Source organism: Protopterus annectens, chromosome 1.part1 (genome assembly GCF_019279795.1).
Source record: "Protopterus annectens isolate FY-2018-M chromosome 1.part1, PAN1.0, whole genome shotgun sequence".
NCBI classification, from domain to species: Eukaryota; Metazoa; Chordata; order Ceratodontiformes; family Protopteridae; genus Protopterus; species Protopterus annectens.
In genome coordinates this window covers 553,872,854-553,900,656 of record NC_056726.1, presented here as the reverse complement: position 1 = coordinate 553,900,656, position 27,803 = coordinate 553,872,854, and the positions used below count along the sequence as shown (strand labels likewise).

Genomic DNA, 27,803 nt, shown 5'->3' with positions numbered 1-27,803 from the left:
TAAAATATCATAGGCATTAAGGAAATAGCAAAGGGGCTTACTACAAATATATAACTAGCAAAAAACTTTTTGAAAGATGACAGAGATGCTAAGCCACCAGCCTGGGTGTCATGAAGGACACAAGACAAGAAATAGGAAATTTAAATAGTACAGCACTACTACAGAACACATTGAGAAAGCAGAAGGTAATCAACATTTCCGAACTCTAATCCTAAAATACAAAAAGCAAAGTTCTCTAACAAAGAGCTGGGGAGAGAATGATTATCCATTCAGTATGGAGGCAAATGAGATCTCAGCTCAAAGGGGCCCAGGAAAATTACTGGAAAAAATCCAACAAAGCACAAGGTTAGGAGCACTGGCAGATGCCCAAATGAGAAACATCAAGAGGCTTGGTATCCAACAGTCAGATCAGATGGATGAACTAGGATATGCATACAACATGTGAAAATATATAGTACACCATAGGTAAGTTTAAAGAGATTGTTATAGAGATACCATGCATCCACTTTTACGAATCACATCCAATTCCTATAATGACCCCAGTGAACAGCTGCCACCCACCATATTTCTGAGAGGAGGAAAGAAAAAAAGAAGTTATGTATTCACCATAACATTCCATGTTTGTAGTCCATCTCGCCCTTCATTCTCACATATGGGTTAGGTCCGACTTGGCCGATTACAAAGCTCGAAGTCTCTAAGTTGGCTCGTGGCAAGGTAGGTATCCCATAATGCACTAGTAAGAATCCCCACATCTTGTTTGCTGCTGTCTATAAAAATGATAGAAGGTATTTCAAGAAGGAAAAAACAAGGATGAAAGGTCTCCAACCCTAAGGAAGATAGACACTATTTTGTCTCTAAATCCTGCAAGGATACATGGACGGGGGTAGGTGGGTGGGTTCGTAAGAATGAAGGGTGAGATGGACTACAAACATGGAACGTTATGGTGAGTACATAACTTCTTTATGTTCTGTAGTCCTATCTCGCCTTCATTCTTACATATGGGACAGCGTCCCTAGCACCTTTTTCTCGGGTGGCTCCTGGGAATATACTCCTACGAACCATGGAACCAAAGGAGGCTCTACCCCTGGAGGCCAAGGCCAATTTGTAATAAGTAATAAAGGTATGAGGGGTAGCCCAAGCTGCTGCTGCACATATACTGTCCATTGGAATTTTGGCTTGAAAAGCGGTAGATGTGGATATGGATCTGGTGGAATGAGCTTTAATTTTAAATGGAAGTTCTTTGCCATTAGAAGAGTAAATAACAGATATGCAATTTGAAATCCAGTTTGATAACATTATTTTTGAGACTGGCATTCCTTTCTTCGTTTCTGAAAAGGATACAAATAATTGGTCTGATCTCCTAAACTCTTTGGTTCTATGTAGATAGAACCTTAACTGTCTGTGTACATCCAGTTGATGAAACTTATATTCTGCTTTGTTTGAACGATTTGGAAAAAAGACTGGCAGTTCAACAGTTTGATTCATATTTGATTGAGAACAAATCTTGGGGATGAAGGCAGGATTAGTGTGGAGGGAAACTCTGTCTCTATGAAATATCAAGTAAGGAAGTTTGACTGAGAGTGCTTGCAGCTCTGACACTCTTCTAGCGGAAGTAATGGTTACCAGAAAAATGGTCTTCCATGACAGGAACTTTAAATCACAAGTATTGAAGGTCCAAATGGCAGTGAGGTAAGTGTTGAAAGAACAAAATTTAGATCCCAGGGAGATATAGGTTATTGAAAAGGAGGTCTTAGTAAGGTAGTGCCTTTCAAAAAAGATCCACACAATCTATGAGCCATAAGATTAGGTTCATGTTGTCCCAAATGAAAATTGGAGATAGCTGCTAACTTGAACTTTGATTGTAGCAGCAGCTGATCCCTGATGAAAAAGTTTGGTTAGAAATTCTAACACTAAGGGAATGGAGGCTGTGTATGGATCTATGTTTTTAGCTCATGCCAGAGAGAAAATCTTTTCCATTTGCTAGCGTATAATTTTCTCATAGAAGGTTTATGAGAAGACGACAGGATATGTGTAACTGCAGGGGAGAAATCATGAAGCCTGACTAGGGATGGATGTGGAGCAGCCACGCTGTCAAGTTGAGGGTGTAGAGGCAGGGATGGAACGTGCCTGACATATGTGTCAGAAGGTCTGGTACTGGGTCCAGAGTCCATGGATCGTCCAGAAGGTGAGGCCCGAGAAAGGGGAACCAAATCTGATGAAGCCAGTAAGGAATGATGAGAATCTTCTGCTTCCCAAGGTCTTTGCTTTTTGGATCTCTTTCGATATTAATGGAAAGGGAGGAAAAGCATAAAGAAGTCTCGCGGGCCAATTGTGGACAAGTGTGTCTCTCTGTGTCTCACCCGGGGGGGGGGGGGGATAAGGGAGACGTAGCTGCTGCATTTGATTTTCATTGGGGTGGCAAACAGATCGCAGCAAGGCTGTCCCCATTTGCGGAAAATCTGTTCCGCGACTTTCTGATTCAGAGACCACTCGTGGGGCATCAAGACTGTCCTGCTGAGCTTGTCGGCTATCATATTGGCTCTTCCCGGGGATTGCGTTATAAATAGAAAGCGTTGGGACGATATTGCCCACTGTCAAACACGAAGAGCCTCTCGACATAGGGGGTAGGATCTGGTTCCCCCTTGTTTGTTTATATATGGTACCACTGACATATTGTCTGATTGGATTGCTACTGTCCCTAGAGGAAGAAAGTTGTGAAGTGCTTGCAACACTAGTAGCACTGCTCTCATATCTAGAACACTGATATGCAAGTGAGCCTCATGTTCTTGCCATGTGCCTTGGACTGTCCTTTCTAGATAATGCCCCCCCCCCCCAAATCTGGGAGGCATCCGTGGTCACAATAGCAACGGGTTGGCGAGGAATGAATGTTCTCCCTATCATTAGTTGATTGGACTGGATCCCCCAAGAATGTCCTTTTTGCAAGATTCTGTTATTAAAATGGGATGAGGCACAGCCAGTTGCTGAAGAGACCACTGGGAAAAGTGTAGCCATTGTAGAATTCTCATATGTAGTCTGGCTAGCGGAACTAGAGTTATAGTACAGGCCATGGTTCCTAGACGTTTGAGCACTATCTTCGCTTTGACTTTGTGCTGGGGAAGCAGGCTGTATATTTGTTGTCTTAGATTTTGTATCCTGTCGGAAGGAAGGCGAGCTATCACTGCGACTGTGTCTATTTCTCCGCCTATAAAAGTCACATACTGAGAGGGCGATAAGGCAGACTTTTCCCAGTTTATAGTAATGCCTAGCTGAGTGCAGACTCGGATGGTTGAATCTCTGGCTTGTAGAAGTAGGTGCCTGGTGGTGGCAGACAGGGGCCGGTCGTCCAGGTACGGAAACACTTGGAATCCAAGACGTCTCAAGTGAGACGTTACTACCACCATGCATTTGGTGAACACCCTGGGGGCTGTGGTGAGACCAAAGGGCAGAGCATGAAATTGGTAATGACTGGCTCCCAGCTGGAAGTGCAAATGACTCCTTGACGCTCTGTCCACTTTTATGTGGCAGTACACATCTTGGAGGTCTATGGAGCACATCCAATTGTCTTTCCCTACCAGAGGGAGTATAGACTGCAGTGTTACCATTCAGAACTTGGACTTCTTTACTGATTCATTTAACTTGCTGAGATCCAAAATGGGCCTCCAGTCCCCTGTTCGTTTTGTCACTAAAACGAATCTGAAGTAAGTTCTGAATCCTATCTGGTCTGTGAGGATGTTTTGGATGACTCTCTTTTGAAGCAACTTTTGGACTTCTATAGTTGCTTGATCCCTGTGACTGGGTGGAATATCTGGGATTTTCTTGGTTAGATGAGGTGAAAAAGAGAAGGGTATGGAGTATCCTCTGGAAATCATTCTTTGTACCCACTTGTCTTGTGTGATGTCATGCCAGGCTTCTGGGTACAAAGATAAGCGACCCCTGACTGGCTCCAGAGAAGCACAGTCAGGCCCCATTTCAGGAGCACTGATAGGGACGTCCACAAAAGGAATCGCGGCCACCCTGGTTTTGCAGACCCCCCCCTGCCTCTAGGGTGATGGCTACCATTACTTCCTCTGCCTCTGGAGAAGGAATCACCTTGTGTGTCTGGGAAAAATCTTTAGAGATTTCTTGAACCACATTTTTCCGCCTCTCTGACCTTTAGGGCATGGTCTAGAAGGGATGGAAAAACGTACCCCCAAGGCAGACAGAGTTTTCCCTTCCTGCTTGCATCTGGTGAGTGTGTCTTTTACCTTTGGTCCAAACAGAGAGGAACAGTCAAAGGGGGCGTTGGTAAATGTAGATTTGAAGGGGTCTGCAAAGTTACATAAGCACATCCAGGAGTGTATCCTAAGGGAAACTCCCGAACCTGCTGCCTTGCTAGCTCCATCTGCTTCATACAACATCAGCCTCATGGAGGAGTTAACAATGGAGTTTAAGGTAGACAACTGAACAGTAACCTTTTCAGGGACTCCTTCAGTTAACTCATTCCCTCCAGTACAGCCCTTTGGAGTGTGTACCTTTAACTCCCAGTGGGTGTGGCTTCAGCCTTTAAAATGAAATTATTACCTTGGAGTTCTAACAAATAGTCATTGACAGAGGTCATATAGCAATACAGTTGTGTTTGCCATCATGTATGCTTCAAGATAAAATATTCTGATACCTTGTATGTAGCATGGTTTTGGAATTATTAATGCAAATAAGAACAGGCAATATTTGACGCCTAGAGGTGCAGTAGTCGGTAACTGCAGAAATGCTTCTCGGCTGTAATGAGCTAAATTACCTTGGAGAGTATCTCCTAGCTCTTTTAGGAGATTTCTTTGAAGCCTAGTGAAATGAGTAAGGTAATTCAGTGATCTGAGTGTAAAAGCTGCTGAAGAAAAAATGCGCTTCCCGTACCTGTCCATCATTCGAGACTTCTTGTTCGGTAGGTGGATAGATGAGGAAGTTTCCGCTAGTTCCTTCTTTGTGGCTGAAGCCACCACCATGGCATCTACAGGCACACCTTTAGTTAAGAATTCTTTTTCTTTGGGAGCTGAAAGAAATTTGTTGGGCCTTCTGGGGACTGGTTCCACGGCATCAGGTGTTTCCCACACCTTTTGACTCACTAAATCTAACAGCTCATCGAAAGGTGGAGACACCCAAGAGGGTGAAGGTTGTGACCCGAAAGCCTTCGGGTACACCGACTCCTCATCAGAAGGGGTGACAGTGGGCCAGTTGCCTCTCTGTTTCAGGATCTCTAGGATATCTACGAAGGAGATATCAGAGGGCAACCTAGGGGACCCTTCTGACTCCTCAAGGTCAGTGTCAGAGGTGATGGACTCATCAGGGGAGTCTACATGCTTCCTCTTGCAAGTTCTCTTCCGAGGAGGCTCCTCAGAATGGTATTCTGGGGAGGTCTCGGAAGACTGGGGGCCACCCAATGGGGGCTCCTAAGGCTGCGGGTCTCTGCTGTCAAGAGAGAGAGATGGTGCTGAGACAGAGGTTGGAGCTTGAGGGGAAACAGAACTGGTACCCTTGTGTGGAGCTGAACACCTTGACAGCATGCTCCTCATCATCTCAAAGGCAAATCTCTCCGAATGCGAGGACACCACCATTTCCAAGGAAGTGGAAGTAGCCCTCGGCTCCACAGCGATTAGCTCTGAGACAGATGTAAGATCCGAGCTTAGCCAAGTCGATGCATCGAGAGGTAGGCTCGGAACTGAAGAAGTTTGGGTCCAAGCGTCCCCGTCGAGGCCGACTGGTGAGCTTTGGCTCCTAGACACCAAGGACGGTACCGAAGGTGTCAGAACGGAACTTGGCTCCGAGACAGACAGTAGGGGTGCTGGAACCGATGGTTCCACAACAAACGGCACCGATAGCTCTGGCTCCGAAGGACCGACATGGTTCAGAGGAGGAACAGAAGTAGGTAAAAAGGCCTTGACGACTACGGAACTGATTTTGTCGGAGCCAGCAACAAATTTGCTAGCGACGATGACGTCAAAAGTCTAAGCACCACTCGCTCGACATCCTCCTCAGAAAGACTCTTGGAGAATCTGGAAGACAAGGTAGGTGACTGAGAGCTTTGCAAGATCAGAGATCTGAGTGTCAGGGACACCAGTAATAAATCTCTAGACCGGCTCTGAGGTATAGGTTCAGTGATCAGCTCCGAAAAACTTGGGGCCGAGACTGCAGTGTCAATGTAAATAACCTTGACCGGCTCCAAATGCAGAGAAGCCGAAGAGGTAGAAGGTTTGTCCAGTTTAGCAATTTTCTGTGGAGGTCGTGATATAGCAGTCAGTGTAGGAGACTGTCGTTTAACCGACTTGACCTTCTTTTTTTTAGAAGAAGGAGACTTGGAATGAGAAGATGAAGAACTGGCTAAATCCTCCTCAAAAGAAGGTTTAAGGAGACCTTTCAAGATCAGTTTGTTCTTCCTTTCCTGGAGCACCCGGGAACTAAAACAATGGCAAAAGGTGCACGTCTCTTGAAGATGTATGGCCCCCAAACAGTAAACACAATCACTATGTCCGTCAGTCAGGGACATTTTTTGAGAACATTTAAGACATTTTTTAAAACCCGAAGGTTTATGATCTATAGACTCCTTAGACATACTGTCACAAAAACAATCACCAAATATAAACGTAGGAAGAGAGGACAAGGTCCTCTAACTTAAACGGGCCTAGGCCTGCTCAAGAAAACAACACACAAGGATAAAACAACAGAGGACTAAGTCCTCTAACTTAAATGGGCCTAGCCCTGCTGAGGAAAAAGCACACAAGGAAAAAGGCAACAGAGGACTAGGTCCTTGAACTTAAGTGGGCCTAGCCCTGCTGAGGAAACAGCACACAAGGAAAAAAGCAAGAGAGGACTAGGTCCTCAAACGGGCCTAGCCCTAAACAGAGGGGAATGCGAGACAAAGAACAAGGGAGCAACAAACAAAGGCTGGAATAAGTCCTAATAAGAAATGGACCTATGCCTAAGAAGAGATTGTAGGAATAACTAGCACACAGAAAGAAGGGATATCAGTAAGGAAAGGCCTGTGGAAGCGATGACCAACAATTAGCAACAACAATTGCAATAAAATTCAAAAAGCACACTAACTAACTGCTACAAGGTAACAACTGTAAGATACAAATGCTAAACTAACTATTATATTCAACAACAATCACTACAGAAATCTGAATAAGCAAAAAATTCCAACTTAGCCACAGCGAAGAAAGAGAGCACTTCTGAACTTGTAGACACGGCAAACGAGATCTGGGGATTCTTACTAGTGCGTTATGGGATACCTATCTTGCCACGAGCCAACTTAGAGACTTTGAGCTTTGTAATCGGCCGAGGCGGAGCCGAGGATCAGCTCCGAACCCATATGTAAGAATGAAGGTGAGATAGGACTACAGAACATCCAAAGTATCTGGAGAAGACCCATGCAAACAAGGAGAGGGCAAGCAAACTACACACAAATTACTTCACTGCATTATTATTTTATAGCATGTGATCTTCTAAAATGTATACTCATGACATCTTGCTTTCTGATTACTGTAAATTCTTGGTATATACCCAGGTCATAACTGAAAAGTATTCATACAGATTAACTCACATACCTGGTCTAAAAACAAACATTAAATAAATGTGCCTTTCACTTCAATATATAACTTCTTGGGGGAAAAAAGCACAATTCCAAGCATATGATGAAGCAGAATTTGTGTAACAACTCTCAATAACTCATCATTTAATTTTGTCCAAGCAAACATGCAAATCAAGTGCATCATTTATAAGCAACCTTCTTTAACAGCAACAGAAAGAGGCCTAGCAGTTTCAGCATAAAAGTCAATGAAAATCACTACATACTTTAAACTGAACATTGGATGAAAGAAGAAAATTTTCATCTCAAGTCTTAAACAAACATATTTTAGCTGAAATAGCTTGCATTCAAAGATCACACATAAATCTGAGTAGGAAGGGAGACTGTCTTTATTTTTGTATTGATAGCCCACGTAATGTCACTATTGGATGGTATACTTTAACACCTTAGTTCTATTTCATTTTGTAGTTCAAAACAATGAGAAAGGACTAACAAAAAAATACTTTTACTGTCTGATATGTTTTCATGATGGTGCAACGGTTAGCCTTGTAGCCTCACAACAAGAGGTTCTCTGGTTCAATTCTTGGCTGGAGCTCCTTCTGTGCGGAGTCTGCATGTCCTCCCTGTGGTCGAATGAGTTTTAAAGACATGCATGTAAGTGTGTGTGTGTGTGTGTGTGTGTGTGTGTGTGTGTGTGTGTGTGTGTGCACCTTCTGTGAAGGTTGGGCACTGGGTTGGCAACTTGACACCGTAAAAACTCCACTGCCAATCAATCTGCGGAGCGCTGTGATCCATTGTGGTGACCCTAATGGGAGAAGATGACAGACATTGCTTACTTTCTGATAAGCTTCCCTAACGTCTTATCACTTGAGTCTTTCTTAGGCTCTATCTGCTCCCCATTACCAAATTCACACAGACTCTAATTGTCCAAATGATCTTGACTGGAAAATCCCATGCATGACCTTCTCATGGAGAGCCCTCAACTCCTTGGGAAGTCTATCTTCTTGTAATTACTGTTCACAGTCCTGGGAGTGAGAGATCCAGTGGGAAGCTGTGGATGAAGTAGAGGAAGCCATCATATAAGCTGTGAATGTTCAAGTTCCCTAACTACGGTATCAGCATATATAATAGCATGACTTACACGCACATCTCTTCAATAAGCACCATACTTTGTTGCTTTCCTCCTACAGACATGGCTAGCTACTTTTGCATGGCATCTAGCCTCCATCGGTAGTTATATAAGTAGCTATTCTCCCTACACCCATTGTCTGCATCTGATCCATCCTTGCCAACCCCACCAGCATCCTGTCTCTATCCCACAACTTAGGCCACCAGCAGTGCAGACAATTGCCCTGCCTCTGTGCCACCCATCTGACTTATGCCACATTTTTTTCACTGTATTTTTAGTTTTCTTTGTCATATGAAAACTTTACCTTTAAGTTTACATGAAATATTTTCCAACTTCTTTTTCTAGTAACGTTGCAGCTAATGTAAGTTTTTCAATATAAAACTCAACTTGCAACTATCACCTGACTGAAGCATTCATTGCTAAAAAGAGTCCCAGTACCAGTACACTCACATGGTTATCAAATCATTCAGTCAGTAAATAAGTAAAATACTGTTAAGCTAGTCTACCATGTCAGCAAGGATCACAGCTCTTTATCATAGCAAAGCACATTTCCTTCAATGCTCAAAGAAAAGGATGTGACAAACTAGATTGCAATAAACATATTTTTGTTATGCAGTATCCACAGTAAGAACTGTCATGCTTACAAATAAATCTTAACTCCTTCCTTTTAACTAAGACGAACACTGGAGAGAACCACTACAAAATTACTGCTATATATCAATTATGTAATTCCAGATTTACTGGCAGCTCATTTAGTCTGTGCAAACATTCACTGAGCCTGTAAAACCAAAAATGGGCATTACTTAACAAAGGATGTTTATATTTATTTACAGTCCAATTTTGGCAAAATGGTCTGCAGATGAAGAGGGAAATGTTGACTCACAAGATAACTCAAATCGCAGGAGTTTCTGCGTTTACATGACAACAGTGTAAAGGAACAAGTAGCGAATGGAACAGTTTTTTTAAATATATACAGTTATATCATATTTAATTTTGCCTGCTTACTGATGTTGAGAACTTATCATAACAAACCAAATTCACATACAGCCATGTTAAAGACCCCATACAGCCTAAAAAACTAACTTTTATCCTTCACTTTGGGAGTCCTTTGAAGAAGAGTGCCTATAAGGCATTTTATCATTGATAAGAGAAACAAAGCATGACCTGAGAATACACCTGTTTTTGCTCTACCTGAACAGGAAAGTAAAAATTTCAGAAAAACAAATTTGCATGCTTACTGTATAACTGCATAAAATGTCTGGACCCCCTTTAGCGAGTCCCGTAATTCTGAGACTGAGTAGATGAAAAAAAGGCGATATATATATATATATATATATATATATATATATATATATATATATACTAGGTCCAAGATTGCAATTTCTTGGAATATTTCCTTTTCTTCATGATATTGCAATCTTAGAGTTCGGATATATATGTTCGGGGTTAAGGGTAGGCTTATCCCCTTACAAAAAGAAGTTTAAAACAGAAGAGAGATGTTCAAAATTCACTCTTCACCTACAGTTTTTTTTTCTCTGGCATGTCTGCACTCTTTTATGAGAGCCACCACTTCAATAGGAAGCCCATTTATTTCCTTCTTACGACATTGCATACAGTCATACTTTGTAGTGAAGCTGCTATCTGTTTATTCTTCTTTAAAAATGTAGCTGCATGGCCTGCTACCAGGTGTAATTAAAGAAAACACAGATGTTCTTCGTTTTTCACTGTTGCAGTCATTACATTTGGGTTATCTGCTTGCAGTAGCCCTCAGTCTGCCTGATTAACAAAGTCTTGGGTCCTGCGTCGGTTGCTGTCCCTTCTTCCATGACGTCAGGTCGTCAGGGGTATAAAACATGCAGCTGACGCCATTACATCAGTCTTTCTTGCCATGCGGTGCCCAAAGCAGAAGCAGTTTGCAAGTGCCGGTCAGCCGACTCCTGAAATTTTCGTTTTTGAGTTTCAGAACCGAAGTCTTCAACTGAAGCTAAGTACCCAGTTGGGGAAACTTTTTCTTGCTCCTTACCGATGTCAGTAAAAGTTAATAATTGCATTATGTGTGGAAAGCAAATACCTCACAAAGATTTTCATTCGTACTGAATTCCTTGCCTAGGCCCTGACCACGATGTACCTTGCTGTCGGTTTTGTGCTTTATTTAATTGGCGCACTATCCGTCGTCGGTATATTTTCGCCTCTAAATATTTCAGTTCTCAGTTTAATTATCCAGAAATGTCGTTGGTTAGCCACCCGACTACTGGGATTCTGAAAAAATGCAAAGATAAAGACAGAGACAGGCCGCCGAGGTCCAAAGCTGCCAACGATGCTTCTCCTAAGCCAGTTGCCAGTTCGCCAGTACTCAGTGAGGCAAATTCGCAGCCCGATACCCACTACTTCTGATTCGCAGGCCTCTACTGAGACCCATTCGGAGTCCAGTATGCTGCGAGATGCTTCAACTGTGGAACCTGTGGATGTCCCTACCTTGGTTGGGTCTGGAGCCGCTGTGTAGGCACCGGCTTCGGAGGGTGTATTCAGGCCTACGGACTTGCATATTAAACCGACGCCTCCTTCTTCATTTAGGCCTAAATCTCGAACCATGCATAAGAAACCGATGCCCAGGCCGCATGCTCAGGCCTCTATGCCTAAAAAACATGATAAGAATGGCTGAATATCTTATAACTCTAATCAGGGGAAGCCAACCTCCTCCTTCAAAGAGACCTAGGACTGAAGTTGTTGGACAGGTAGCTTTCATCCTTCTAAGTTGGGAACTGCTGATTGAGAGCCCAGTGTCCAAGGGTATTAGTTCTGGTTTAGGCACTTGGGCTTCAGGCTAGTTATTTTACATTAAGAAGGTTCGTGGTCTGCACTCTTGTGGGAGAAGAGGCTGGACTCTGCCCTTCTGAGCTGGGAATTTCTGGTTAAAGGTTTATAGTGCCTGAATATTTGAACTGTATCTTACTGAAATTGGTACACCTTGTTTGCTCTAGCATAGACTAGATCCAGGCCTGCTGAATCTAGCTTTGTTTATATGCTTGTTGTTTGTTTGCTTGTTATCTCCCTGGAAGCTAATTCCACCTAATACGCGGCTTCTCAGCGCTTCTGTGGATCACTAGTGATATCTGCATTGCTTACTGTACTAGTTCCTTGTTTCACTTGAAAGAAAGTTACTGTTTGTCGTTTTTGCATTTAGTTACTTGTAACACATTGCACTCAAGTTACCTGGCACTTGCTCACTAAAGCAATTATATAAGTCAGCACTAAAAATTAAAAGCACTACACCCTCACTCCCCACTGGCCCTTGTTTTCAATTATTAAGGAATTCCCAATATTATTCTAGCATGTCCAAAGTTCAGTTGTCAATCTCCTCTCCGGTCCAGCTGGTGAATCTGGGAATCTTGAGGCAATGTTATAACTGCCTCATGTACACAGACAACCCTCTCCTCCTCCCACATAACACAAATACTTGCAAGAGATGCAGCTATTTAGCCAAACTGGAGGCTGAGCTCTCTCAACTCAGGACTGGCAAGACCAGACAGGAGGAGAAGGCAACTACACACACCACAAAACCAGCCTCACGTAATGCTACCACACCACTGAATCAAACACATAAACACACAAAGACATACTGGAGGCTCTGAGTAAAAATTTACCTAAACAGCAGAGGCCTCCAAAGCAGACACCCAAACAACTTCTACCTCAAGACACCCCACAAGCAACACATAAACCACAAAAGCAGTGTGCAAAGCAGTCACAGCCCTTAAGGCCAAATACAACACCAAACATACTTGTCATAGGTGACTCCATAGTCAGACACACTGACGTCCCACTCACCAGGCTGAACAAGGAGAGGGTCACAGTAAGCTGCCTATCGGGCGCTAGAATCCGCCACATAACACAAGCACTCTGGTCACTCCACGGCAAGTACAAATATGACACAGTCATTGTCCATGCTGGTGTGAACGACCTGAGATGTACCTCCCTGGACTACATGAAAAGAGACATAGAGGAGCTCTCTGATTATGTAGCCCAGGCAGGTATGACCCTGACCCTGAGCAGTATCCTTCCTTCACCAAGAATGATGCCACAATATAGAGACAAGATGATTAGCTTTAACAATTGGCTTAATGTCTGGTGTCATTCAAAGGGGATCCAGTGTCTGTCTGCCTGGGATGACATGCTTGACAAGCCACGCTGCTTCGCAAGGGACGGCTTGCACCTGTCACCCTGGGATTCCGGATATTGGATAAGGCTCTTGGCACCCCATAGTGCCTTTTTAGGCAAGGCTCAAATTCTAAACCTACCACCCTAGAAAACAAAAATGGGAAGAAACTGAGGGTAATGCTGCTCAATGCCAGAAGTCTAAATCTCAAAATGCACGCACTCGAGGCCCTTCTCAGTATGGAGAACATCGATGTCTGTGCTGTAACTGAAACCTGGTTCAAGGCTCCTGAGAGCACCCGGCACTATTAGGTTTTACCTCATATCATGCGTTCCGCCCCAAAACCCGGACCACACCACAAAAGGAGGGGTGTATCCATATTCATAAAGGATACCCACACCTCCAGGTTGGTGGCAACGCACAAAGCTTCGAAACCATCCAGGTGCAACTAACCATAGGCAAAACTGCTCTACAAATTGTAGCATGCTACAGGCCACCCTCTCAAACTCAGGAACCCCACACAGCCTTCCTGAAGACACTGGAGGATATAAATGTATCTCCAAACACCATCATATTGGGTGACTTCAACTACCCGAATATAGACTGGGAACATTACTCAAGCCCTAACTTTCTAGCCCAACGGTTCCTGGAGGTCATAAATTCAAATGCCATGGAACAGCTAGTCACTGTTCCCACGAGAGGAGAAAATATACTAGATCTCATTATCACAAACATGGGGACAAAATGCTCCACACCAGAAGTATATCCCTCATTGGTGAGATCTGATCATAAACTAATCTCACTGGAAATCCACATCCGGCCCCCACCCCAAACAAAAAAGACCACAGTGAAGAACTTCTCTAAAGCAAACTTCACACTACTCAAGACTGGTGTGGTATCCTTCAAGGCCCCTGAGCCAGTGGAAACCACAACCAAAGCTGCGGAAGCCCTTACAAATACCTTCTATGAACACCTCCAGGACTGCATGGATCCGGCAATCCCAAATAAAACCAAGACTCTTTCCACAAAGGGCAAACGTCCAGTCTGGTGGACCCCAGCCATTAACAAACTTTACAATAAGAGGAGAAAGCTATTACATGATAGAACAAAATCCATAAAAGGGAAGTCACCCCTGATCATTATTAGTAAAAAAATACGAGCACTCATAAAATCAACTAAGGCCAATTTTGAGAGAAAAATTGCTATGGACTCAAAGGACAATCATAAGGCCTTTTTCAACTATGTTAGGAACCTGGGTGGAAACTCCCAGATATGCTCAGAATTAGTCCAAAATGATACAAAAATCACTGAACCCACAGACATTGCCAACATACTGGCAGACAGGTTCAGTGCAAACTTCACCCCCGCTCTCCCCCCCAAAGGAGAGATAACTATCCCAGCAGAGTGTAGCCTCCCAGACATCTCAAATGCGCAGGTGAAAGCTGCTCTCTCTAAAGCTAAAAACACAGCATCAATGGGACCAGATGGTGTCCCGGCTGTGTGCTACACGAGCTAAATGAGGAATTAATCCCACACATAAGGCAGCTGTTTAATCTCAGCCTTACCACAGGATACGTGCCCAAGGAGTGGCGTACGACAACTGTGGTCCCACTCCACAAAGGCGGTGCCTCTATGGACCCTGGTAATTACCGCCCCATAAGCTTAACAAGTCTAGTCTGCAAAGCTATGGAGAGGATCATAATGGAGCTCATAAACAAAGATATAGGGGACTTGCAGACATTGGACCCGACCCAGTTTGGCTTCGTCAAGGGCAGGTCATGCCTTTTGAACTTGGTCGACTTCTTCGAAACAGTCACCAAGGCCATTGATGAGGGAAAGGCAGTCCATACAGCCTACCTTGACCTTGCAAAGGCCTTCGACACAATACCCCACTCGGGTATTGTAGAAAAACTTACCAGCTTAAATGTAAACCCATATGTCACAAGATGGGTTGCAAACTGGCTTAAGGACAGAACCCACAGGGTTAGAGTTGCTGGCGCTATGTTAGACTCCAAGCCGGTCACAAGTGGTGTCCCACAGGGCTCAGTCTTTGGCCCCCTATTGTTCGGCATCTACTTCTCAGAAGTACAGGCCAACATGGGAGGACTTTGGCTGACAAAGTTTGCAGACGACTGCAAACTGGGCGCCATAGTGGAAAGTGCATCGGACACGGATATCCTTCAGAAGGGACTCACGGAAACAGATAGCTGGTGCCAGAGCCATGGCCTGAAGTTAAACGCCAAAAAATGTATAGTCATACCCTTCGGGAAAAACAAGGTAACCCCAAGCTACCATATAGGTGGCAATCCACTAAGCACAGAAGAGGTTATCAGGGACCTGGGGACCCAGGTTGACAGTGGCCTTTCTTTTGACACTCACGTTGCTAAAGTGGTTAGAAAGACCTTCTACATTGCCCACCTGATCATGAAGGGATTCACATCCAGATCTAGTGAGGTCATTGTTCCCCTGTACTCTTCACTTATCAGACCAATGATCGAGTACAATGCCCCATTCGGGATGTATCTCACCCGACATCTGCAGCAATTGGAGAGACCCCAAAAGTTCCTCACCAAAAGGATAAAGGGACTCCAAAATCTGTCATATGCTGCCAGATTGAAGAAACTCCAGCTCTATTCAGTTGCATACCATCTGCCCAGAGGTGACATGTGCCTGACATACAAAGCCATGTCCAACCCGGAATTAATGGACATGCTCCACCTCAAAAAATCCAAATCCACCAAAACCACTAGAGCAAGCGACTTAAACCTTAGCACGGATATAAATAGGACATGCTGGAGGGATAGATTTATCACTCAGAGACTCCCTATGCTGTGGAATAAAATCCCGATCCATGTGAGGCAGAGCACCTCGCTGGCTCTGTTCAAGAGAAATCTTGACCTGTGGATGGGAGATCGTAGGTTTATCCCGGGAATCATCTCTGTGTCACTGCTGGACAGAGGCACAACAAACTAATGGGCACAGTATTTTTTCATATAAGGGGTGGCGTAAGCCACAAAAATTTGGGCTAGGCTTATAAATGCCTTAGGGCAGATAGCCTAGTATAAACCTATGAACCTATGAACCTATGAATCTTCTGACCGGGATTCTGATTTTTCTGATTCTTCCGATGATCTGGATTTGCCCTTATCTACTTATGAGGATTTTGATGCAGAGGACTCTATTCCCTCTGCTTCCCCTCCAGAGGATTTTTCTTTTGGTGAAACCTTACGTACTCTAAGGGAGCATTTCCACTGGGAAAGCCAGGATTTTTCTGATTCAAAAAAGAGGCTTAGGGATCTCTTACTCCTGCCTCAGCATAGGCCTTTAGCTATACCTCCTGTACTAGACATTGTTAATGATGCCTTTCTGGAATCTAGTTTGGCCCCTGATTCTTTGCATCCTGCTCCCAGAAAACCTGACAGATATTACAGAATTCCTGACTCACACAAGTTCCTTTTTAAAAATCCTTTTGCAGATCCAGAGACTATTTCACAGAGACCCAAGGGCATTAAGGCTTCTACTGCTAAAAATCCTATTTCTGATAGAGACTCCAGGGCGCTGGATAGATGGGGTAAGAAGGTTTACACTTCTGTAACCTTGGTCATTAGGGCTTTAAACTGCCAGTTTCATATGTTAAAGTATTAACAACATGTTATTGGATTGCTTAAACAGAAAATGATGTTGATTCCTGACTGTGCTGAAAATAAAGAATTACAGGATTTAATGCATTATGCTGAACAGGTTGGAAAACATACTTTGCAATGTGGATTTAACTCATTAGAGGTTCATAGGTTCATACTAGGCTATCTGCCCTAGGGCATTTATAAGCCTAGCCAGAGTGTGTTTGGCTTTCGCCACCCATTTTAAATGCATTTTGCTATGCCCTTTTTCAAGGTTAGTATACTGTGCCTCTGTCTAACAGTGACACAGAAGTGATACCCGGGGTAAACCTACTATCTCCCATCCACTCATCAAGATTCCTCTTGAAGAGAGTCAATGAGGGACTCTGCCTAACCTGGACTGGGATTTTATTCCAGAGTGAAGGGAGCCTCTGGGTTATGAATCTGTCCCTCCAGCATGTCCTACTTATGTCAGTGATGAGGTTCAAGTCTCTCGAGCGCGTAGCTCGATGGGATTTGGATTTTCTGAGGTGCAGCATGTCCATTAATTCCGGGTTGGACATGGCTTTATACGTCAGGCACAGATTGCCTCTGAGCAGGCGGTATGCCACTGAGTAGAGCTGGAGTTTCTTTAATCGGGCAGCATATGGCATCTGTTTGAGCCCTTTGATCCTCTTGGTGAGGTACTTTTGAGGTCTTTCCAGTTGCTGCAGGTGTCTGGTAAGGTACATCCCAAAAGGGGCATTGTACTCAATTATGGGCCTGATGAGGGATGAGTAAAGAGGCACGATGACCTTCCCTGATCTAGATGTGAATCCCTTCATGATTAGGTGGGCTATATAAAATGTTTTTCTAACCACTTTGGCCACGTGGTTGTCAAATGAGAGATTGCTATCAACTTGGGTTCCCAGGTCCCTAATTACTTCTTCCGTACTTAATGGATTACCACCTATGTGGTAATTTGTGGGCACTTTGTTTTTGCCAAGGGGGATGACCATACACTTTCTGGCATTTAGCTTGAGGCCACGGCTCTAGCACCAGTTGTCTGTTTCTATGAGGCCCTTTTGTAGGATGCTTGTGTCAGCTGGAGAGTCGATTATGATGCCCAGTTTGCAGTCATCTGCGAACTTGGTCAGCCACAGTCTTTCCGTGTTAGCCTGTACCTCCAAGAAATATATACCGAACAAGAGAGGCCCCAGGACTGACCTTGTGGGACGCCACTTGCAACTGGTTTGCAGTCTGATATGGCTCCAGCAATTCTAACCATGTGGGTTCTGTCCTTGAGCCAGTTTGCAACCCATCTAGTGACATAGGGGTTTATATTTAAGCTGGTGAGCTTATCTATAACGCCCAAGTGGGGTATTGTATCGAAGGCTTTTGCAAGGTCCAGGTAGGCTGTGTGGACCACCTTCCCCTCGTCAATGGCCTTGGTGACTGTTTCAAAGAAATCGACCAGGTTTAAGAGGCAGGATCTGCCCTTAACAAAGCCGAACTGGGTAGGATCCAGTGTCTGTAGGTCCCCAATATCTTTATTTATGAGGTCCATGATGATCCTTTCCATAGCTTTGCAGACCAAGCTAGTCAAGCTTATGGGGCGATAGTTTCCAGGATCCGTTGAGGCACCACCTTTGTGGAGAGGGACCACTGTTGCTGTACGCCACTCTTTGGGTACATATCCTGTAGTAAGGCTGAGATTGAACAATAGTTTCATGTTTGGGTTTAGTTCTTCTTGGAGTTTATGTAGGACGCAGCCCAGGACACCGTCTGGTCCCATTGATGCTGTGTTTTTTGCTTTGGAGAGGGCGGCTCTTACCTGAGCATCTGAGATGTCACGGGGGAAGCACTCTGCTGGGATAGATATTTGCCCTTTTGGTGGGGAAGTGGGGGTGGGGCAGGAATTTGCACTGAACCTGTCAGCTAGGATGTTGGCAATGTCTGTGGGTTCAGTGTATTTTTATCATTTTGGACTAATTCTGAGCATATATTGGAATTCCCACCCAGGTTCCTTACATAACTAAAGAAAGCCTTGTGATTATCCTTAGTGTCCTGTGCAATTTTTCTCTCGAAGCTGGCCTTAGATGATTTTATGAGTGCCCATAGTTTTTTGCTAATACTGATCAGAGATGCCTTCCCTTTTTGGGATTTTGCTCTATCATGTAGTAGCTTCCTCCTTCTATTGTATAGTTTGTTTATGGCTGGGGTCCACCAGACAGGACGCCCAACTTTGGAGGATTGGGTCTTGGTTTTATTTGGGATTGCATGATCCATGCATTCCTGAAGGTGTTCATAGAATGCGTTTATAAAGGATTCTGCGGTCTGGACCATATTTTCCACAGGCCCGGGGGCTTTGAAGGATTCCACTTCGGTTTTGAGGAGTGTGAAATTTGCTTTAGAGAAGTTTTTCACTGCGGTTTTCTGGGCAGGGGCTGGGGTCGGGATGTGAATATCTAGTGAGATTAGTTTATGGTCTGATCTTACCAGTGAGGGATACACTAGTGGTCTGGAGTATAGAGTCCCCATGTTGGTGATGATCAGGTCCAGTATGTTTTCCCCTCTTGTGGGAGTGGCAACATGTTGTTCCATAGCATTTGAGTTAATAAATTCTAGGAACCTTTGGGCTAGGGTGTTGGAGCTAGAGTAATGCTCCCAGTCTGTGTTAGGGTAGTTGAAGTCGCCCAATATAATGGTGTTTGGAGAGACCTTCATATTTTCCAGTGTTCTCAGGAAGGCCGAGTGGGGTTCCTGGGTTTGGGAGGGTGGTCTGTAGCAGGCTATCAACTGGAAGGCAGTTTTACCCACTGTTAGTTGCACATGGATAGTCTCTGATGCTTCGTGCTGTGCCATCAACCTGGAGGTGTGGGTATCTTTGACGAATATTGATACTCCCCCTCCTTTTGTGGTTCAGTCCAAGTTTTGGGGCCGAAAAACATGGTATGAGGTATAACCTGGTAGTGCTGGGGTGCTCTCGGGAGCCTTGAACCAGGTTTCTGTTACTGCACAGATATCGATGTTCTCCATGCTAAGGAGAGTTTCGAGTGCGTGTATCTTGAGGTTTAGACTTCTGGTGCTGAGTAGCATTACTCTTAGTTTCTTATCCCTTGTGATACCTATGGAGGTGGGTTTGTCTTTTGAGCCTTGCCTAAAAAAGGCACTATGGGGCTGGCAAGAGCCTTTGCCAATATCCGAAAGCCCAGGGGTGACAGGTGCAAGCCGTCCCTAGCGAAGCATCGTGGCTTGTCGAGCATGTCATTCCAGGCAGACAGACATTGGATCCCCTTTGAATGACACCAATACTTAAGCCAATTGTTGAAACTGATCATCTTGTTTTCATATTGTGGCATCATTCTTGGTGAGGGTAAGATGCTACTCAAGGTCAGGGTCATACCGGCCTGGGCTACATGCTCAGAGAGCTCCTCTATGTCTCTTTTCATGTAGTCCAGGGAGGTATGTCTCAGGTCATTCACACCAGCATGGACAATGACTGAGTCATATTTGTACTTACCTTGGAGTGACCTGAGTGCTTGTGTTATGTGGCAGATCCTAGCGCCCGACAGGCCGCTTACCGTGACCTTCTCCTTGTTCAGCCTGGTGAGCGGGACGTCAGTGTGCCTGACGATAGAGTCACCTATTACAAGTGTATCAGGTGTGTTGTTTAGCCTTAAGGGTTGTGACTGTTCGGCACACTTGGTTTGTGAGCTATGTGCTGCACGTGTTTTGTTTTGGGGTAGCGGTTGCTTGGGTGTCTGCTTTGGAGGTCTCTGCTGCTTAGGCAGATTTTTATTTTAGAGCCTCCGAGTATGTTTTTGTGTGTTTATGTGTTTGGTTTGCTGTCGTGGTAGGTCTATGTGAGACTGGAATTGTAGTGAGTGTGGTTTCCTTCTCCTCCTGACTGGTTACGCCAGTACTGAGTTGAGAGAGCTTAGCCTCCAGTTTGGCTATATGGTTGCATCTCTCACATGTGTTGGAATTTGTTGGGAGGAGGAGAGGATTGTCTGTGTACATGAGGCAGTTGTAACATTGCCTCAAGATTCCCAGATTCACCAGTTGGACTGGAGAGGAGATTGACAACTGACCTTTGGACATGCTAGAATAGTATTGAGAATTCCTTTATAATTTAAAAAACGGCCAGTGGGGAACAAAGTACTCAAGGGGAGTTTGTGAGGGTTTAGTGCTTTTAATTTTTTAGTGCTGACTTATATAATTGCTTTAGTGAGCAAGTGCCAGGCTTTAGAGTGGGAATAGGGTGTTTATTATGATAACTAGATCAGTTCTAAGGGAAAAAATGAAGAGCAGACTTTGTGGAGCCGAGAATGGTCTAAACCCAATTAAGTAGCGCTGCCCGATGCTGCGCTATGCGCAAAATCGCGCAAAGCAGGGCTAAAGCGGGTTTTATACAGGGGGACTTGAAAGAGCTAGAAATTGTCCCAAAACGGCCAATAGACTACCAGATTCTTGTGCTGAGAACACTCCTCCAAGGATAGATAGGCTGCTCCAAGCTCCCCACTGCCACTGGTGAACAAAGAAGCCTTCCTTTATCCAAGAAAGGAAATGGGCAACACAGGAACTTTCCAAAAGTCCAGAATACAGCAAAGCCTGTATTTGGACTACTCTAGGTCAGGAAAGATGGGAAACAAGGATAATTTTTTTTTGCAACAAACAGCAGGAAAATGCAATAAATATGTAACACAGGCTAGCGCACTTGAGTGTGTAGTCTCAACAGGTAAAAACAACAAAGAGGACAAACTTTAAAAGTGCAGGTGCAAAAACAACTTTAAACAGTTTAAAACAGTTCAAGAAGCAGAAATACTTGCAGTTTAGCTAGATCGGACAGTCGCCCAGGTAGTAGCAGGAAAACAAACACTTTTATCAGGTTAGTAGTCGCTCTTTTAGCCTCTCTGCTGCTAGCACCAATCTGCAGGACCACAAGGAGCTTGGCTGAGTAGTAACAAGCGCAAAAACCGCGCCAAAGTGGGTTTTATACAGGGGGACTTGAAAGAGCTAGAAATTGGCCCAAAACAGCCAATAGACTACCAGATTCTTGTGCTGGGAACACTCCTCCAGGGATAGATTAGAGGCTTCTTGCAGGGCTGCTGTTACTGGGTCTGTGCTCAGAAGGCATGATTTGCTTAAGGAGCAATTCTTGCCTGATCATGTTAAAGCTAAACTGTTGGATGCTCCCTTAAATCGGGACCGCCTGGTTGGCAACAAGGCTGAGGAAGTTCTTAAAAGGATGGAAGATAAAGCTAAATCTATGCAAACTGTTAAAGATTTCTTACAAGTTCAGCCTCCTAGATTTAGTGGGCACTGGCCCTCTAAGAACTGGTCCTTTCCAGCTCCTTCTAGGTCTTCTCAGGCCAAACCCAGACACAGCAGAAACCCCAGGTTTCAGTCCCAGGGGATACACAAGACTAAGCATGTGGGGGGTTTCAGCACCCAAATCTGGAAGTAGTAAGACTCCCCACTATGGAAAACTGTCTCAATTACTTGCTTTTAAAACTTCCAAGCACTTCCCAACTGAATGCTCCTTTACGCGGAAAGATTGATCTGCAGGGCAAAAACTGGAAACTCATTACCCAGGACAAATGGGTTTTAAATATTGTGTCCCAAGGATACATATTTCACTTCCACATGTTACCAACACCAAGCGGGTGGCCAGATCTACCCCCAAATCAGTGGTCAGAGGCCCAAAATCAAGTACTCTCTCTCTTAAGCAGTTGGTACCAGAAGAGGAAAAGGGACAAGGTTTATATTCAAGAGTTTTCCTGGTACCCAGAAAAAGGCAAAACATGGCATCCTATCCTGGACCTTTCTACTCTAAACACCTTTTCTGGTGATTCCAAAATTCAAAATGCTGACTCTTCACCAGCTGCTTCCTCTGCTAGGCAAAGATGCATGGTTGGCAACACTAGACTTAAAAGAAGCATACCTGCACATCCCTATCAGGGAGTCTTGCATAAGATACCTACGCTTCAAAGCAGGCTACATGCACTATCAGTTCTCCGCACTGTCCTTTGGCTTATCTACTGCACCCAGGGTATTCACAAAGTGCCTAGCTCCAGTCACTGCATTTTGCAGGCAAAGAAATATTCAAATATACCCATACTTGGACGATTGTCTAATTCAGGCAGAAAGCCAGGACATACTTTTAAATCATGTGGCCTTTGTTCAAAGGGTACTGACTTGTCTGGGGTACACCATAAATGAAAAGAAATCACACCTGGTACCCTGCCAACAAATTATATTCCTGGGAGCAAGCTTGAATACAACTTCCCAGATGGCTTTCCTCACTCCAGAGAAACTGATTCATTTGACAACCTACTTAAACAAGTGACCACAAAAACCCAGTTATCTTCAAGGCAAATACTGCAAGCCTTGGGGTTCATGACCTCCTGCATTCTCCTAATTCCATATGCAAGACTGCATATGAGGAAACTACAATGGTATCTCAAAAGCCTATGGTGTCAACATTCACAGGATCTAGAAGCAATGATTCCTATCATACCTTGCCTACGCCTAGAGTTGCTTTGGTAGGCAGAGGCCTGCCACCTAAACAGGGGACTACCATTCACACTACCCCCTGCCGCTCAAACTTTAACAACAGATGTATCAGACTATGCATGGGGGGCTCACCTGGCAGGGAAGTGCATTCAGGGCAAATGTAACCCAAGTCAAATGCACCTGCACATAAATCAAAATGAAGTGTTTGCTGTACAGAATGCTCTGACAGCCTTCAAGGACCACATTCTTCCAGGACAACTAATGGTAAAGACGGACAACACCACTGTCATGTGGTACATAAACAAGCAGGGGGTACACATTCTTACCCCCTCTGCAGGCTAGCCATGGCATTGTGGAACACAGCCTTGAGCTACCAAGTGAATCTACAAGCTCAATTCCTGCCAGGAAAACTAAATACACTGGTGGACTAAGCAGAAACCTCATGGACCCAAACGAGTGTAAATTGGAACCAAGGATTTTCAACATGTTGACAAGCAAATGGGGGAGCACAGATATAGACCTGTATGCCTCCCCCCAGAACCATCAATTGGACAAATTTTGCACAAGGATTCCCACAAGCTAGCTTGGAAAGTGGATCCTTCAGCTGGAAAAACCTATCAGTTTATGCCTTTCCTTCTCTGCCTCTACTCTCCAAGGTACTACTAAAGATCAAACAGGACAAGCCAAGGATGATTTTAATTGCACCGGACTGGCCACGCCAACACTGGTGCCCTCTCTTGTGCAGTGTGTCACGCTTGGCCCCACGGCAGCTGCCTCAGACTCCTTCCCTTTTGTCTCAGCAGGAGAACCAGGAACGCACCCTCAACTGCAAACCCCGAACCTAGCAGCCTGGCTAATTACCTAATCTCTCCTTTACCATCCCTCAGTAAATCAGTGATGGATATCATTTTAGAGGCAAGGAGGCCTAGTACTAGAAACTCTTATGTTGCAAAACGGAAAAGAGTTTGTGCCTGGAACCAATCTCAAGGGATGAACGTGGCAGTGCCCAGTTTACCTCAGATTCTACAATACTTGACTGAGATGCTTCATAAGGGCTTGTCCTTTTCCTCCATCAAAATTCATGCCTCAGCTATTTCAGCTCATTATAGCACAGAGCCTCTCCTCTTCTCTCACCCACTGCTCAGGCAGTTCCTCAGAGGGGCCAACATTTTAAGGCCACTCAGAAGAGCTCCTACCCCAAATTGGGACCTTAACTTTCTCTTGCAGAAACTCACTCTTCCTCCGTTCGAGCCAGCTGCTACTACAGACTTAAAATTCCTTTCCTAGAAAACAGATTTCCTTTTAGCAATCACTTCTGCAAGAAGGGTATCTGAACTACAGGCCCTTATGGCAGTGGAGCCTTTCATCATCTTTTATGCGGACAGGGTGTCCCTCAGAACCAATCCCTCCTTCATGCCCAAGGTGGTATCCAGTGTGGCTCTTAATCAGTCTAGTCGTTTGCCTACCTTCTTTCCTAACCCACAGAACAAAGGGGAACAGATACTGCACTCCTTAGATGTGCATAGACAACTTAGATTCTACTTGGACAGGACTAAACCTCAAAGGAAATCTGAACAACTGCTGGTAGCATTTGCTGCAGGGACAGAGGGAAAAGCTATTTCAAAGCAAACCATTTCAAAATGGATAGGCCACTGCATTTATTTCTGCTATAACACCATGGAAAACCTATCCCACAGGGCATCAGGCTACATTCAACCAGGGCTGCATATACCTCTACAGCCTTTCTCAGGGGCATCCCTACTAGGGACGTCCTAGAAGCTGCTACCTGGAGTTCTGTACATACTTTCACCAAGCATTATTATTTGCCAATTTTCTCTAAATCTAGAGCTGGTTTTGCCACTACAGTCTTGCGGGGCCTTACAGCTGGTCCTAATTCTATTTAAATTCTTCCTCCCAACCTTAGCTTTGGGAATCTACCCAAATGTAATGACTGCAAAAGTGAAACACGAAGAACATAGTACAGTTGTGTACACTTACCATAAATATAGATGTTCGAGTGTATTCACTGTTGCAGTCCTGGTTACCCTCCCTCCAGCCCCCTTTCTTGTTTTGGCTATACCTCTACTCTCGCTTACTATGTTCAAAAAGCTTTTTGGTGTACTTGCTTTTTTGTTGGAGGTATATCCTTGTATTTATAGATTTAATTGTTCCCATTAGGGGGGCACCTGACATCTGGGGCAAGAAAAACTGATGTAATGGCGTCGGCTGCATGTTTTATACCCCTGACGACCTGACATCATGGAAGAAGGGACAGCAACCGATGCAGGACCCAAGACTTTGTTAATCAGGCTGACTGAGGGCTACTGCAAGCAGATAACCCAAATGTAATGACTGCAACTGTGAATACACTCAAACATCTACATTTATGGTAAGTGTACACAACTGTACTTTATCTCCCTCCCTCTCTTTCAAAAGCTACAACAGGTCTGAGGTGGTAGCATTCGTCTCATGCTATGGTGATCAGCCTGAGACACCTAGTTCTACTGTACAGAGTACACATGGCTTTTCAGATTAACATATACTGAACTGTTGTTACAACTTTATTTGACTTAAGTGCTGGGATGCATAAATTCATACTTAATGAAATACTGGAAATCAAAATAACTTACCTAGGGAACTAAAGTTTGGATATAACTTGACTAAAATGGTCAGTCATATTTTTCTTCTTACCTGTTTTTCGATCTAGTTTCTGCCTGTGATCTTCTTCCTTGGCTGGGATTAGCTCCAAACAGATGTCCCCATTTCATCCCCTGATTGCTCTCATCTGCTGCTGTAGTTACCCTGTCCATCTGGGACTCTGCCCGTATTGATAAAGCCTCATTTTCTTTCTGTGCATTGTGCTTCAGTTCATGTAAGACTGACTCTGGTGGGCTACCCATCCAGGAAGGCTTGCCCTTTGAGCACTCCTGCTGTTCTTTAAACACATTATGATTTTTATCAGTTTCTGCTTTAGAAGTGCATTTTTCCCTCGTTGATTTTGGCTCATCTCTACTGACTTGTTCAGGTTCTTGGTGATCTTCTGCTCCATCTACAACTCCTTCTCTAGGAGGTGGTTGACTTTTCCCTTCCAACTTCTGTAGCAGTTTTGTAGCAGGTGTTGCCAACCCTTGTTTTTTTCGTTTCTCCAGTCTATTAAACTTTGATCCTTCCCCAGAATCCTCTATGTAAACTTGTGAGCTCTGCATTAACTGGTACCACCATCCAGCTTGTTTATCCTTCCGAATATCCATCGCGTGTTCCTTCATCTTCCTCTCAGACTCCTGACTCTCTTCCACTTCACTATCTGTCACTGATGATCCTACTGCATTCATTCTTTCACACTTGACTTCTGACTCATCGACGATGCCTGTACTTCCAACTTCACCATCTGCTCTCTGAAGTTCTGGAAATGAACACACACTGGTTCCACTTTCCTGACCACTACCCCGAGTCCTCATTAACTGAAAAGTTGAATGAACTGACTGGAGAAGATCCTGCTTTACTCTAAGCTGTTCCTTTTTCTTTTGCTGCTCTTTTCCCATCTGTTGTAGATGGTATTCAAAGAAAAGGTCAAGGTCAAATGGCAGCAGTGAAAGGGGCTGCAGAAGCAGAAGTAATTCTTCGAACAACTGCTGACATACACTATGAGACAGGGCCAGGAATCCCGTTGGCTGATAGTGTGCCAAAATAATATCTATAGAAAGGAAAAAAATGAAATGCACATAGAGAAGCTATTCACTGCAGAAATAAATGTTGCTGCATACTATACAAAGAACAGTTTAACTAAAAGATTACAACTCGACAAAATGATGAATAATTCAGCTGCTGCAACAAATAAAATTAGTATTTTAAGCCAAACACTTCAATTAACAAGCATCAAATTGAGTACAAAGGAATAATGCATTCAGTGATATATTTATTTCTTAAAGAACACTGTAATGAGGTAAAAATATTTTCAGAAAACTACAAAGCAATAATTTCTAGATCAAACAGCAGGGAAGTCCTCCAATATTCAACTACTTCAAGTTAAAATGTATTAGTGATTAAGAAGTACATACAGCATAATCCAGGAAAACCTAAATATAGGGCACACTTTTCAAGTAAGATGCATGACGTGGTACTAAACTGTACATGCCTTTCATAATCTGACACACATAAACAAAGGCCTAAGACTCCTTATACTGCATTCTCTTTCAAAGTAGGACATTTATGCACGTACCTTCATTTTGTAGCACAGTTACCAAAAATGTGTAAAATTCTATTACCTGAATAGAAATTATATCAAAGTGCTGCACTGCAAAAAAGGATTTGTGCTTAAATTTGCATTAAATTCTCTTTAACTTCTTATTTGCTGCACAGAATACCGCAAGTCACCACATATGGAAAATCGCAAGTCTCTTGTGATGGGCAAGCACATCTGAAAACTAATCCTACCATGTTCAAACACAAGCAGAACTGACATTTGCTTTACTATTAATTAGTATTTTGCTGACAATGCATTTGCACAATGCCCTTTACACCAAGATGATGCAGCCTTCTATGCTGCTGGTATAAAATAATCACTGCTACTACAAATTGGAATTTCATTAAAAAAATGATTCCTCTGAATTCTTTAAAAACCTGAAACATAAAAATATTCAGCTATGTTGTCTGAGGAAGACTCTTGCAAAAGCAAAACAAATCTTACCACTGATTATTGCCAGCAACTCGTTTTTCTTTGCATAATAATTGTATCTCCACAATATGACAGCTATGCTAACTTCATATTTGGATGTCTTAAACATCTTCCTAACTGTTTATATACGCTCAGACTCAATCCATGATGTGTTTATACTAGCAAAAAAT

At 43.8% G+C, this 27,803-nt stretch overlaps 1 protein-coding gene across 2 annotated transcripts in view; it reads right to left on the bottom strand.

Moving 5' to 3' along the window:
- RUSC2 (RUN and SH3 domain containing 2) overlaps window positions 1–27,803 on the bottom strand; it is a 1,272,067-nt gene that overhangs the window by 159,460 nt on the left and 1,084,804 nt on the right. For both annotated transcript variants that reach the window (XM_044076729.1, XM_044076738.1), the window contains one exon: window positions 25,650–26,652. In XM_044076729.1, the coding sequence (XP_043932664.1) occupies window positions 25,650–26,652 (1,003 nt within the window). The remainder of the gene's footprint in view (window positions 1–25,649; window positions 26,653–27,803) is intronic.